Raw genomic sequence first — 14,176 nt, 5'->3', positions numbered from 1 at the left:
CTGATTAAAAATTACATTTATCCCCTTGGAGCTGTTCTTTTTAATTACTGCATTTTGATTTGAGACTCAGTTTCACTGACTTGCTCTTGCATCACGTCTCACTGGGCATACACTTTACAAAACTATTGATCAGACTCTTGAGAATTACATTCTGTTCAATATCCGCTGCTATTTTCAGAGCTTTCAGAATCCCCTCCTATTTCTGTTAAATTTCTAATATTGACAGAGGAGATAGTCACTAAAGATCATTTAAGCAGTATTTAGATGCCATGTTGAGAATGTAAATCGTAATTTTTTTGAATCTAAGTCGATAATATACCCGGTGTAACATTCTATAAGGTTTCACTGATAATGTAATGGCTTCTCTGTAATATTTGGGTTATGACTAGAGATAACGGGGTTGAGGATGCTGTTGTTCTTTCTTGTGAGTCTGGAAGAGAGATCTTTTCGGTCTTTTGCCGAGGAGAGAAGACGTGAATGGAGAGAGTTGGTAGACTGGTGGATGGAGTGGACTTGGGGCAAGGGTCCGAAGGGCAGCGAAGATCGGAGAAGGTGAAACGTGGGCGAGCAGCTTTGCGCAGTAGCCAGTTTCATAAGAATGGGCCCTTTTCTTTCATTTTCTTTACTAACCATAGAGTCAAAGTAAGAATTATAAAACTTAATCGTTTAATCGCATATTGTGTACTGTTTGTTATTTTGGGGTACTGGTTTGTAATGGGGACACATCGCACAGCATCCACCCAAGTGAAATTTCGTAAGTTTGGCCGGGCTGGGGGCTATCACCTCATAAATTAAGCCACTAGCTGAAGCGCGAGTTACAATTATGGGGGCTACGTTCAGGTTTGATTCAATTGGATGCTGTGTGATTACCCTGAGCAATGTACCAAGGAACCAGCCCCCCCCCCCCAAAAGCGAAGGGCCCAATTCCTGAAGGCTAAGTCGGTCCACGCTCCAGTGCATCACTACGAATAGAGGGTATTTATGCTAAAGTCATACTCGACACCAGGCTGCAGGTCACATTGTTGTAACATTCGTTTTACAACCGGTATCTGAAGCATTTACCATTGACACCATTCAGGGCACTGGAGATCTGGGGGTTTAGTGCTAGTGATTATCCATATGATGGTTATTTGCCAGTGAAGTTGGAGTTCTCGGAGGCCAGTGTGGGAGTGTCTGAGGTTCTTGATACATTGGTGCTGGTTTGTCCGGCCCTGTTGGGAGGGGTGGCATTTCAACTCTGGTGGGAACCAACACCCGTCTTGTGAAGAGGCTTGTGGGGGCCTGCAAGGAGAAGGCTGGTGGGAGCTCTCTGGGAACATTGTCTGTGCACCTGGTGTTCCAAGTTGCTTTCGAGGAAGCGCGTGGCAGTATTGGGCTGGATACCAAATTTAGACGAGTGACTGTGTGGTATCACCCAGTCAAACCCAATGGTAGTATGGCCCGGGGAAGTTGTGAGAGTGATGGGGACCCCCAAATTTCCTGGAGTGCCTGAGGGTGAAACTCTCTTAGTGGACACTCCAGAAGACCACGAGGGGGAGTCGGGATTTCTTGCTGGGGTACTGGTGAGGCCTGAATTGCAGAAACCTTCGATTGTACAGACGAGCAGAATGGCAGTGATTGTCAAGAACACTATGAAGAGGGAGGTCACTTTCAAGTGGGGGATGTCCCTGGCGCATTTGTTCCCGGTGACGTTAATGTGTAGTACCCCTGTGAGGCACGCCAGGGAGAAACTATCGGAAAAGAGGTGAAAACTGACAGCTGAGTCATTCAACTTGGGGACTCCCTGGTTCCTGCGAGTTGGAAGAGGAGGTTGGTAGAGAAGATGTTGAAGGTTGCAGCGACTAGCCCCTGTAGAGGTGGAGGATGTTAAGTTGAAGGAAGCTGGGATCTTCACCAAGTCATTAAGCACCTAAGCGTCCCCAGTAGTAGCGCCCGAATGAAGAATGGGAAGGTACGGATGTGTGTGGACTATAGGACTCTGAACAGGCGCACCATCCCTGACCAGTATACTGTCCTGAGGACTGAAGATGCGCTGGCCTGCCTGAGTGGTGTGAAGTGGTTCAGTGTGCTGGACTTGAGGAGAGGATATTACCAGATCCCCATAAGTGAGGCAGACAAAGAGAAAACGGCATTTATATGTGCCCTGAGATTTTTCCAGTTTGAAAGGGTGCCCTAGAGCATCTCTGGAGCTCCTGCAACCTTCCGGCGGGTCATGGAGAAGACAGTGGGGGTTATGACCTTGCTTGAGGTAGTTGTATATCTGGCTGACCTCAGAGCATTTGGATCTGCCTTGGAAGAACACGGTGAGGCTCCTGAAGGTGCTGGGCCACCTGAAAGCTGAAGGGTTAAAACTTTCCCTGGACAAGTGCCAGTTCTGCCAAGTGTCTGTTAGCTATGTTGGGCACATAGTCTCACTGGATGGGGTAGCTAAACACCCAGCTAAGATCGAGGCGGTTACCACTTGGCCAAGACCCCAGACTGTGAGCACACTGCACTCTTCCCTTGGGTTCTGTTGTCACTATCGGAGGTTTGTGAAAGGCTACGTGAAAGTGAGTCACCCTTTGAATCAGCTTCTGTGCGCTTGCCCTCCCTTGGGGAAGAAAGGGAGGGGGATAAAGGACATGAGGGTGGAGAGTATCTTAGCCCCTCAGAGCCCTTTGGACCAAGTTGGGATGCAAAATGTGAGGAGGCCTTACAGTCGCTGAAGGAGCTGCTGACCCAGGCGCAAGTGCTGACTTTAGCGGATCCCCGGTTACCATATATTCTGTACACGGATGCCAGCTGAGAGGGTTTAGGGGGTGTCCTGTATCAGGATCAGGGCTCCGATTAGAGGCCCATTGTATTTGTCAGCCAGAGTCCGCTGAGGGCCGAGAAAAACTACCCCAGGCACAAGCTGGAATTTCTGGTATTGAAATGGGTGGTGGTGGATAAACTGAGTGACTACCTCTATGGGCCAAGTTTGAGGTGAGGACAGACAACAGTCCCTAATTTATATCCTGACCTTGGCAAAACTGGATGCCACAGGCCATCGGTGGTTGGCGGTGTTGTCTGCCTATGATTTCAGCCTGAGGTACTGGCTGGGAAGCAGGAATGTTGATGCTGATGCTCTGTCCCGATGGGCGCATGAGGGACTGTTCAGGACGAGGAGTGGGAAAGCGTTCCTGCCCCAGGGGTGAAGGCCATATGTCAGTTTGCCATCACCATGAAGGCAAAGGAAAAGGAGGGGCAGGAATGAGCGGTGGATCAACTGGGGGCTTCTGATGACGACATCCCCCGAGTTTACTGTAACCTGACTGCTCTAAGGACAAATCAGCTGCCAGAATCAAGTTCTGGGGAAGTGGCAGCTGCTCAGTGAGATGACCCGGGCATTGGTACCATTAGGGCAATGGTCGAAAAGGGAGCCATGACTCAGGCGGAGGGTATTTCTGGTATTGGTACACGAGTCGGTGCCTCCATTACTATGAGAATGGCCTCAGTTGCAGTTGAAGAACCAGATCTTATACCGGGTCACGTCACCTCCAAACCGACCCCAGCATTGCCAGCTGGTTCTGCCCGAGAAGGATCGGAGGATGGCATTGAAGTCACTTAATGATGATTCTGGACACTTGGGGGTTGAAAAGTCCTATGGATTGCTCAGAGACCGGTTTTACTGGCCTCGAATGAAGTCAGGGGTTGAGGAATACTGCAAGTCGTGCATTCGATGCATTTGGCGGAAACCACTGCCTACGCGGGCACTCCCTTGTTCCACCTATAGAGTGCGAGGTCTCTGGACCTGGTGTGTATGGATTTCCTGTCAGTAGAACCCGATGCCAGCAACACAGCGAACATCTTAGTCATCACGGACCACTACACCAGATATGCTCAGGCTTTTCCTACCAAGGACCAGAGGGCATCTACGGAGGCAAAAGTGTCATAGGAGAAGTGTTTCATTTATTATGGCCTTCCCAGGCAGATATGTAGTAACCAGGGATGGAACTTCAAGAGCAGACTCATCCATGAGTTACTGGGCATGCTTGGAGTTGAGAAGTCGGGGACCGCATCCTATCAACCACAGGGTGATCCCCAGTCAGAGAGGTTTAACCAGACCTTGCTAGACATGCTTGGGACCCTAGAGATCAGCAAGAAGTCAACATATTGGGCATCTGGTTCACAGTTATAATTGTACATTAAATGAAGCTACTGGGTACTCGCCATATTAACATATTTGTGCACGAGGTGAGGTTGCCCATTGAACTTTATTTTGGGACTGTCAAAGGTGACTCACCACTGAAGACTAATCTGAAGTATGTGTCTGACATGAGAAGAGAGCTAAAAAGGGCTTATTAATTAGCTGGGGTTGAGGCTGCCAAGCAGGATCAAGAGAATAAGAGGAGGTATGATCAAAAGGTGTGGTTGTCCCAAATCCTGCTGGGAGACTGAGTCTTCATAAGCAATTTGGGGCTACCTGGAAAGCATAAGTTGGCTGACTGTTGGTCAGCTATGCCCTATCTGGTGGAGAGTCAGATGCCAAACCTACCAGTTTTCCGGGTGAAGCCAGAGTTTGGGAATTGGCCTGTCAAGATTCTCCATCAGAACCACCTACTGTCAATGGTGCAGGTAGACCCAGAGCCTGACTTGGAGCCTACATCTAGTAAGAGGACTCTTCAGAAATGCAGAGTGATGACTGGGCCCCCAACAGGTGAGGTTAAGCTGGCCCCCACCCCTGAGAGGGATACCGATTCAGAGGATGAGGATCTGGATGTGTGGAATGTGCCACCTTTTGCTAACTCCCCATTGATTGAGGACGAGACACCCAGCCTTTCTCCTGCTGAGTCAGGTGAAATCGATGGGGGGTGGGGGGGTGGATGTTATCTGTGGGTAGCCTGGGTTGCAACGGGACTCTGCAGGGGAGGAAGCGGGGCTTGGCCATGGGACAGAGGGCTCTGAGTTGCAGGGGTGCACGAGTGATTGATCGGGGGAGGCATCACCTGGTAGACCGGAAGTATCCCCAATAGCGTCAGAACCTGAAGAGTTAGATGCTGGGGTGCGGAGGTCTCAGTGAATTAGGAGACCACCTGATAGGTTGGCCTATGCAGCACCAGGGGAACAGAGTGTGACCCCTATTGTGTTGGGGAGCTATATCTCTGCCTTTTACACCTGGATTGGGCTTTGTGTTTTGCAGGAAGGGTTGGCGAATTATCTCAACATCATGTGGACATGACTAAATATGGTGGGGGAAGAGTGTAACATGTGGTAAGGTTTCACTGATTATGTAATGGTTTCTCTGTAGCAGCAATGTTTGGGTTATGACTTGAGATGATGGGGTTTGAAATGCTGTTGTTCTTTCTCATGAGACTGGAAGAGCGATTTTTACGGTCTTTTGTTGGGGAGAGATGAGGAGAGAAGACGTGAATGGAGAGGGTTGGTAGACCACCGGATGGAGTGGACTTGGAGCGAGGGTCCGAAAGGCCACAACGATCGGAGGAGGTCGATGGTGGACAATCGACTTATCAACTTTGTGCAGTAGACTGTTTCACAAGAATGGGCCCTTTTACACTTTTTTGTTTTCTTTACTAACCATATAGTCAAAGTAAGAATTATTAAGCTGAATTGTTTAATGGCATATTGTGTACTGATTGTTATTTTGTTGTACTGATTTGTAACAGGGAACACATCACGCAGCATCCACCTAAACAAGATTTCTTAAGTTTGGCTGGACCTGGGGCGATCACCCCCTAAATTAAGCCGCTAGCCGAAGCGAAAGTTACACCAGTTTTCAAACTACAAGGTTTATATGAATCTTTCCATTATTCCTTTCCATAGATGCTGCCTGATCTGTTGAGTTTCTCTAGCATTTTGTATGTGTTCCTCTGGATTTCTTATGCTTCTGAGTTATGGAAGTTGCTTTGCTTTCCAGCATGCAGCTAATCCTGTGTTGTAGCTTCATCTTTTCTCCTCTCACCTCCTATTTTGTCTCCTCATATAATTTATCAACCATTATTAAACAAGGCCATTAAAACTTCAGATAGGACAGTGCTGTAGAATTTCCAAAGAAAACTGCAGTGAGAAAATTATCCACTCATCAGTATGTTTCTCATGCAGTTTGCATTTGACAAGCTCAATAGGGGAAAATCAAGAAGACTGGTCCAAAGACCAGAATTTTGTTGATCACGAACAATGCCTGGATAGTTCTTAATATGCGACATATATTTTTGTCACCATGGAGAGTTGATTAGAGATACAAAAGTGAAAAAGGAGGGGCTTTGAGTAGGTGACAATAACATCAAAATTCCTATCATCCTGTATCTTGAAAGTCCAGACATGCAGACTTAAAAACAACTTCTTCCCAACTGTTATAAGAGTTCTGAATCAAACAGCTCTTTCACATCCTGTTCTTGGTAATGCTGTCATATTTTTAGTCTTAATTCAAACTCTCTCAGTTATTCTGCTACCATCACTTTAACATTTCTTTCTATGCTGTTTCAGACTGCAATATAATTGTTGCAATTTTGCACTCATCGCTGTTTTTATTGTTACCATGTCTACTGTTTTCTTTGTGAGCTTAAAGCCAGCAGCAATCATCATTGCACCCTGGCATGTACGGTAATAAACTGATCTAAATTACATATGATTTACTGTGACTCATTTTTGTGCAGCACGTGTTTTTCACAGTGGATATTTACATGCATTGTACTGAAGCATCATTCAACCAGTGGAGGATCAAAGACTGCCAGAACAGTGACTCGTTTTTGTAGGAAGTTACTTGGTGGAGGTCACGTCTTTCTGAGACACACTAAGATGTAATCATTCTGACTTGAGCTTGGATATTGACAGACCACCTCAGGATGTTAAGTGTAGCGGCTGGTGAAAATGCTTAATAGTGAAATGTATTGATTTTAACTTTTGAAATTCCTTCGGTTTGGACAAAGCTAAATGGAAAATAACAAATGGAATTCTATTGTTCTAAAAGGATGGGACACTGAAAGCAGAAAATTACAACTGAACATTGGTCTTGGGAAAATCTGAAAGCTATTATGCAAAACATTGTAGCAGGGCTCTTATAAAAATCAAGGTAAATAAGCAAAGTCAATATAGTTTTGTGAAAGAAAGTTCTCATTTGGAAACTTATTGGAGTAATTTGAATAAGTAGCATGTGCAGTGAATAAAGAAGGACCAGTTGATGCTGTCTATATATAATATATTTTGGAAGAGGCAAGAAGTACATTCTGGCTGCTTGCATTACTGTCTACTATGGAGACACCAATGAACAGGGTCGGAAAAAGCTGCAGACGCACGCAAACTCAGCCAGCTCCACTGTGGGCACTAGCCTCCCAATTATTAAAGGCTTCTTCAAAAAGTTGGTGATTCAAGAAGGTAGCATCCATCCTGATGGATGCTGACTATCCAGGTTATGCCCTCTTCTCATTACAACCATCAGTGAGGAGGGAGAGTGACCTGAAGAAACACACTCAATGTTTAAGGAGCAGCTTCTTCCTCGACACTATCAGATTTCTGAATGGCCCATTAACACTACCTCACTGGTTTGCTCTCTTACTGCACTATCTATTTATTCTCTTATATATTCTTAATGTAATTTATAGTAATTTTATGTATTGTCTTCTGCCACAAAACAACGAATTTCACAAAATATGTCAGTGGTAATAAACCTGTTTCTGATTCTGACATTGCTAGTTAACAGGAAACATGGAGTTGACGGAAATAGATTTTGACTGATAGGCAACTAAACCTTGTAATTTATACAAATGACCCGAATGATTGTTAAATTTGTTGGTGACATGAAGATGGATAGGAACGCAAATCATAAGGAAAACTTATGGAGGGATATAAACTAATATTCAGAGGTTAAGTGATTTAGCAGATCAGGGAAATGAGAAAATGTGAGATTATCTAGTTGGATAGGAAAAATGAAAACAAAAGGAACATTTTCTATATAGTGAGAGAACGCAGAGCTTTGTGGAGCTGAGAGATTTGGGTATTCTACCACATGTTTTGCAAGAAAATAGCAGGCAGGAACAGCAAATATTTCAGAAAACTAACAGGGTTTATTATTCCTAATTATTAAATATTACATGAATTACAAGAGAAGCTGAATATAAAGCCTCCAAGTGGACCACAACATTGTCATTGGATTTGGAGGCTAGCAAGCCTCAATGACCCGGAGAGCTACATTGGCTGGAGTCAGAGCTTTATGCCAAACAGGTCAAAAGGTAGAGGCTAGACTAAGAGTTGACCACTGGTTCTCCAGTTTTGGGGATTCATCTTAGGGCTGACATCCAGCTTAAAAAAAAATTGTTACAGAAACAGCGATGAAGATTCCTTCTACACCTGCGTGGAACAGTATTCTCAAGTCTTCAGCTGAGAATTACATGACTGACAGTTGTGAAAACTGAGAGGAAGCTACTGATGTGATGAAGGAAGCCCTGAACACCACCAGACATGGAAGACCTTCATTGCTGCCCTAAACACCAGTGGTGTAATGGGCAGTAAGTATGAAGTTGAATATAAAAATGAGGACATTTTGTTCAAAAGGAGGAGACGTAATTTTAAGGTGATTGGAAGAAGCTATAGTGGGATGTCACAGGTAGCTTTTTTGCCCAGAGGGTGGTGTGTACATGAAGTACTGTGCTAGGGGGGGGGGGGGGGTGTTAGAAGCAACTACAATAGATGCATTTAAAAAACTCTTATATAAGCACAGGGATGATATAAAAATGAAGGGCTATGTAGGAGGGAAGGGTCAGGTTGATATTAGAGTAGGTAAAAAGGTTGGCACAACATCATGAGTTGAAGGGCCTGTACTATGCTGAAATGTTCCATGTTTTAGTTAAAGAGGGCAATTATGCGACCACACTTCAACCACTATAATTTCCTTATGTAAGAAAGGATATTACTGAAGGGGAACACTTTCGAGAATACCTGAAACATACAGGTTACCTTCTGAGAAAAGACTGAAGAGGACAGGCTTATAAATCTGAAGTTAGGAGAATGAGAACAGACTTCATTGAAACATTCAAGAAACTGACAGTGGTCTTTACAAGTTGATGTGGAGAGAATCTACCTTCTTGAACAAGAATTTGGTTCTAGGGAATTACTGTATACTATATATATTTCCTATTTTAGATAGCTAAATGGCTTAATTCTTGCCCTTAATCTACATGTTTACATGTTTATATATTCAAATGTAGTAGGTGGACAAACCTGAGATGAATGCGTAAAACATTTACTCCTCTTTAAAAAGTGCTACAGGATGGAGGTGGGAAAAGGAGAGAAAACAAGTGAAAGTCTTTAAGAAGATTTATTTACAAACATATAGGAGGCCAAGTTGAAAGCCCCTGGAGTGCAATAAATGAAAAACCTATGCTCATTTGAACTGATCTAGGCAACATGTCAAATTCATGAGGATTCCACTTCCTGCTGGTCTGTAGCCAAAGACAATAAGTCATCGTGGACACTGTTTGGTATCCTGATTTCATTCCACAACAGCTTTATCAACTCTTTGATGAAACTCAACATGCCAGAAGATGAAGTACACAGAACACATCATTAATACCTTCCTCCACTGTCAATATCATAAGAAGCACATTCAATTTAATTGCACCCAGTTACAACTAATGAGGCAATAAATTAGTTGTCATTTGAATTCAGAGTACATTGGGTCATCTTTAAGAGAAGGGTGACAACAGCTTGCAATGTTGCTAAATACAGAGACTGAAAAGAGTACAGCAGTCCGTTTATTGGTTGAGTGCATTTGGAGAAACGCATCACAAATTTCCATTCAATAGGCAATCTGCTGAAAGAACATCTGGGGGGTGAAGTGGGGGGAGTTAATATCGGTCTGAGTCAAGCCATTCATTGTTCAAATGGCAAAACAATTATGACTTGTGCGCGCCTCATTGCCTGGATCAAGACTTATAGCCAACTAATCCTATTTTAACTTCTGGTAACTGTGGTCAGCTGTCCCCTCTTCCTGATTTCCTCCTGATCCATTTGCTACCTTCACACGATCTGTTTCCCCTCCTCCACCCTCTCCATCTCCTTCACCTAAATACACCTCCCACCAGTTCCCCACTCTACTTCCATCACTTTATTCCATGTTCCACTATCCTTTGCAATTCTATCTTCTTCAGCCCTTTGTAATCCCACCTATCACCTCCAGCTTTTTTATCATTACCACTTTCCTCCTTTTCCCATTAGCTTATCATTCCCTTCATCTGCAACTCTTGCTCCAATCCTTCTTACCCACCCCCCCCACCATCCTATAATATTGGTTATCTTACCCCACTCCCATCTCTCCAGTCCAGATGAAGTGCCTCATCCTGAAACTTTGACTGTTTATTTCCCTCTATAGATGCTGCCCCGCCATCAGTGTTACTCAAATCCTTTGTGTTTTGAATCAATTGCTTTGCCAAAGAAATATGCTTTAAGGAAAATTGAAAATCACTATGTGAAGATATGTAGGAAAGCAACTTCATATTTTCCAGTTTCAGCGGCTGAAAGCTCCATTGGCTGCAGCAGAAAATACATGAGGTGGTCACTTTATTAGGTAAGCATGTACACCTGCTCATTAATGCAAAGTATCTAATGAGTCAATCATTTGTCAGCAACTCAATGCATAATAGCAGGCAGTCAATGTCAATAGGTTCATTTGATGTTCAGACCAGACATGGGAAGAAATGTGATCTAAATGACTTTGACCTTGGTATGATTGTCAGTGCCAGAGGGGTTTAGTTTGAGTGTCTCAGAAACTGTTGAACTCCTGGGATATTCATGAACAACAGTCTCAAGAGTTTATAGAGAATTGTGTGATAAACAAAACACATTCAGTGAGTAGCCATTCTATGGTTGAAAGTGCCTTGTTAACGAGAGAGGTCAGGGGAGAATTGCCAAAGTAGTTCGTGCTGACCGGAAGGTGACAGTAACTCAAATGACTGCGTGTTAAAACTGTGGTGTGCAAAAGAGCATCTCTGAATGTACAACATCAAACCTTGAAGTTTATGGGCAATAGCAGCATTAGGCCGCAACCATGCAGTCAGTAGCCACTTTATTAGGAAGTATCTAATGAAGTGGCCACCTCATAATTTATTTTATTTAGTGATACAGCGCAGAGTAGGCTTGTCCAGCTGGCCTTCAAGCCAAGCCACTCCAGCACCCCAATAATCCTGATTAACTTTACCCTAATCATGGGATAATTTACAATGACCAATTAACCTACCTGGTAATGTGTGTCTGGCATGTGGGAAGAAACTGGTGCACCCAGAAAAAAAAACCACACCTTCTATGGGAAGGCGTACAGAGGCTCCTTATAGAACAACGTTAGAATTGATCTCCGAATTCCGGAATGCCCTGAGCTGTAAATGTAACTCCTAGCTCCTGTGATGTAAAATGCAAGCAACAGAGTTTGGTATTTTTGAGATTATTGATAAGCTTATAGGGGTAATGAGAGTTGCAGAGATGGAGGGGAGAGAAAGCACTGAGGAGCTTTGAACGTCATTCATTTCAAGGTCTAAAATAGGCCATTAAAAATAGACCAATTAAATTGGTGTAAAATGGTCTTTTGGTCTAAAATAAGAAAGGATGATGCAAATGGAATTCCACAATGGGAAGCAGGTGGCTACAGCTGCTAATGGTGAGAGGGGGTGTGAAGGTGAAGGTTATGCATTAAATGAGGACAAGGATTAGAGATTTTAGTAGGTGCAGAACTGGGAAAAGCAGTAAAAAGAGGACTGTGAATGTATTCAGCTAGTGGGGATGAAAATCTTACCTTGGAGACTCTGGAGGAGTAATGCAGACTCTGCAGTGTTCTACAGACAGAAGAAACAGAATGGGTAAGTGAAGCATGATGTTGGATAAGATTCATTTTGGATAAGTTAATATTGAGTGAAAAATGGGATTTGGCCATCGTATCACTGGTGTATTTATACCTGAAGGAGACAAGCAGATGGACGGTAGTCCTAGCAACTGGGTTAATAGGCTGGGGGGTTGGCAGAGACAAATGGTCTCAGGTACTGCAGGTGGAAACAAGAAGTGTTTGTGATAGTACTTAAAGGCCGCAAGCATATCTAACCTAATCCCATCACAATAATTCCCATAACTGGAAGCCTACTTAGGGGAAATTCTCCAATATCATAAATCCTCTGGGGGTAGTAATGGAAGTTCTTCAACTTAATTTCTTTGCCTGAAACTTAATAATACAACTGATACTTGCTTCTGTTACTTTTTAGGTTGAAAATGTTAGCAGAACTCACTGCTGGAGCACACTGAACTCTTGCCGCAGTTCAAGTCTATTATTAGAACTCCAGCAGAGATTTTCAAAGTGGATTATTTCAAGTTTATGAATTAATAACAAGAATAAAGGTGTGTTTATCTTTACTTGATCAAGCAGTAAACCAATAGATTTCACTTTTCAATGAACCTTGTTTGGAAATAATGTCCTTTGGCACAATTTCCCTTTGTTGGTTTCTGTATTTAAGACTGCTATAAATCTGTCAGGTGATTGAAAAGATCATGGAAAAAATAAATGTGGTGTGGAGTCATTCCAAGATTCAGTGGATCATTCATAAGTATTTTATGCCAGCTTAGATTTATAGCACTGTCGTGCAAACAAAGACATTTCATTAAAATAAACACATTCACCTGACTTTAAGACAAATGACCTTTCCTAAAATATTTTGATATGGTGATATTGTTCAGCTCAAAAGACCAAGTTAACTAATGCAAAAGTTTGGTTTTACATTTTACCAAACTGATTATAATCAGTTGTAGGTGGTTAATTAACCACCTGCATCGTCAATAAAACTAAAAGTTTAGATGATTTCCATAATATTGCTGTATACTCGATAAAGTTTGATCTTGAGGTGAAAAACAAGACAAAAATTATCTGCAATATTGGCATCGAGGAAGTACCATTTTGAGAGCTTCATTATGATGTGAATTTTAGTGATTCAAGGAAGTATGCACACGGATGGATATCCTTTAAGTTCTAAGAATGAAAAAAATTGTAGTTCTATCATAAAAGATATTTTATAATTCATTTTCAATGTCAATTAGCTACTTTATTTTTGCTGTATTAAAAGAATATCCAGTATAATCAGTCTTTGTGTATTTTATTTCTAATTACCACGAGAAATCGTTGTACCGGGAAAAGCTGATTTTGGTTTTGCAGCTTCAGTATATCCAATGACCAAATGTTATAAGGGCTTCAATGAGAGGACTTTGGCATACTTTAAACGTTAAAGTACACTACGTTCTTTCATGTTGGCATGTTCCAGTGAACCCAGATGTTGCCTTATAATAAACTGCCTGCAGGTGTTTCTGAACTGAGTTCAGTTTGGACACAGATATTATAGGAAAACTTTATTAATTTGCCAAAATGCATCTCCTTATCCAATAATATTTAAGGAATATTTTCACCCAATTTAACTAAACCAGATTTGAATTTATTCCAGACTTGTTAACTTGAATCAATTTAGAAAGTTTTATTTTGGCATATACATCTTGATAATAACAACTTTCAAATGTTTGTAAAATTCTTTGGTGAATTCAATGGATAAGTAGTCTGTTTATTTAGTGTTAAGTAGATTGTCTCATGATGTTTCACAGAGGCATACTTATAAACTGGCTGCATAATCTGAGAAAGGGGCCCAAGAAGGTTTTTAATGCTTTAAGGAAGGATTGAATAAAAGTAGTTTAAAAAAATTAGTGAGATTCTGGAAAGAATGAAGGTCAAGATATTAGGTGGAATGTATGAATGGAAGAGATGAAAATGAAAGGAAAGAGGAATGCATTCAGGGTCATATCACGTATAGATAAAATGAAGGAAAGATTTGGGTTTAATACTCAGATTATTTTGAAGGTGTTGCGTGGGTGACTGAGAAAATATTTCCAGAAAGTTTTCGGCTTTATCAAGTGGATGTGCAATCAAATTGTGATTCATCTGCTTTTAGTTAGTCCTATGATATTGAGGAGGACCTGCTCTCACTCCAGTTTTGTGGACTCTGAGGTAGCTAATGAGACCAGTGCTGGAACTGAAGACTCTTCCATAGATAGGACAGGAAGGGTTGGTTTATGAGTTGATGTTCTCTTTCTGCACTTTGCTTCTGCATCTTCTTAATAGGGGTTTCTCAAATTTCTCAATACTGTGAGGAATGCTCCTTCGCCACCTTGAGTAGTCACAAGCTAG

The 14,176-nt window shown here is 42.4% G+C and overlaps 1 protein-coding gene across 3 annotated transcripts in view; it reads left to right on the top strand.

The window, feature by feature from the left end:
• Positions 1-12,951, top strand: part of LOC132404917 (uncharacterized) — a 299,452-nt gene extending 286,501 nt beyond the window's left edge. For 2 of the 3 annotated variants that reach the window (XR_009515706.1, XR_009515707.1), the window contains exons 3-4: positions 10,346-11,822; positions 12,219-12,951. Coding sequence is in view for 1 of the 3 variants with exons in the window: in XM_059989521.1 (XP_059845504.1) it covers positions 12,219-12,332 (114 nt within the window). In the remaining 2 variants the exon portion in view is untranslated. The remainder of the gene's footprint in view (positions 1-10,345; positions 11,823-12,218) is intronic. The other variant, XM_059989521.1, reaches the window with a different exon arrangement.
• The last annotated feature ends 1,225 nt before the right edge of the window (positions 12,952-14,176 follow it).

Source organism: Hypanus sabinus, chromosome 14 (assembly GCF_030144855.1).
Source record: "Hypanus sabinus isolate sHypSab1 chromosome 14, sHypSab1.hap1, whole genome shotgun sequence".
In the NCBI taxonomy this organism is placed as follows: domain Eukaryota; kingdom Metazoa; phylum Chordata; class Chondrichthyes; order Myliobatiformes; family Dasyatidae; genus Hypanus; species Hypanus sabinus.
Note: the sequence above shows the minus strand (reverse complement) of the source record. Positions and strands in the feature narration are given on the sequence as shown.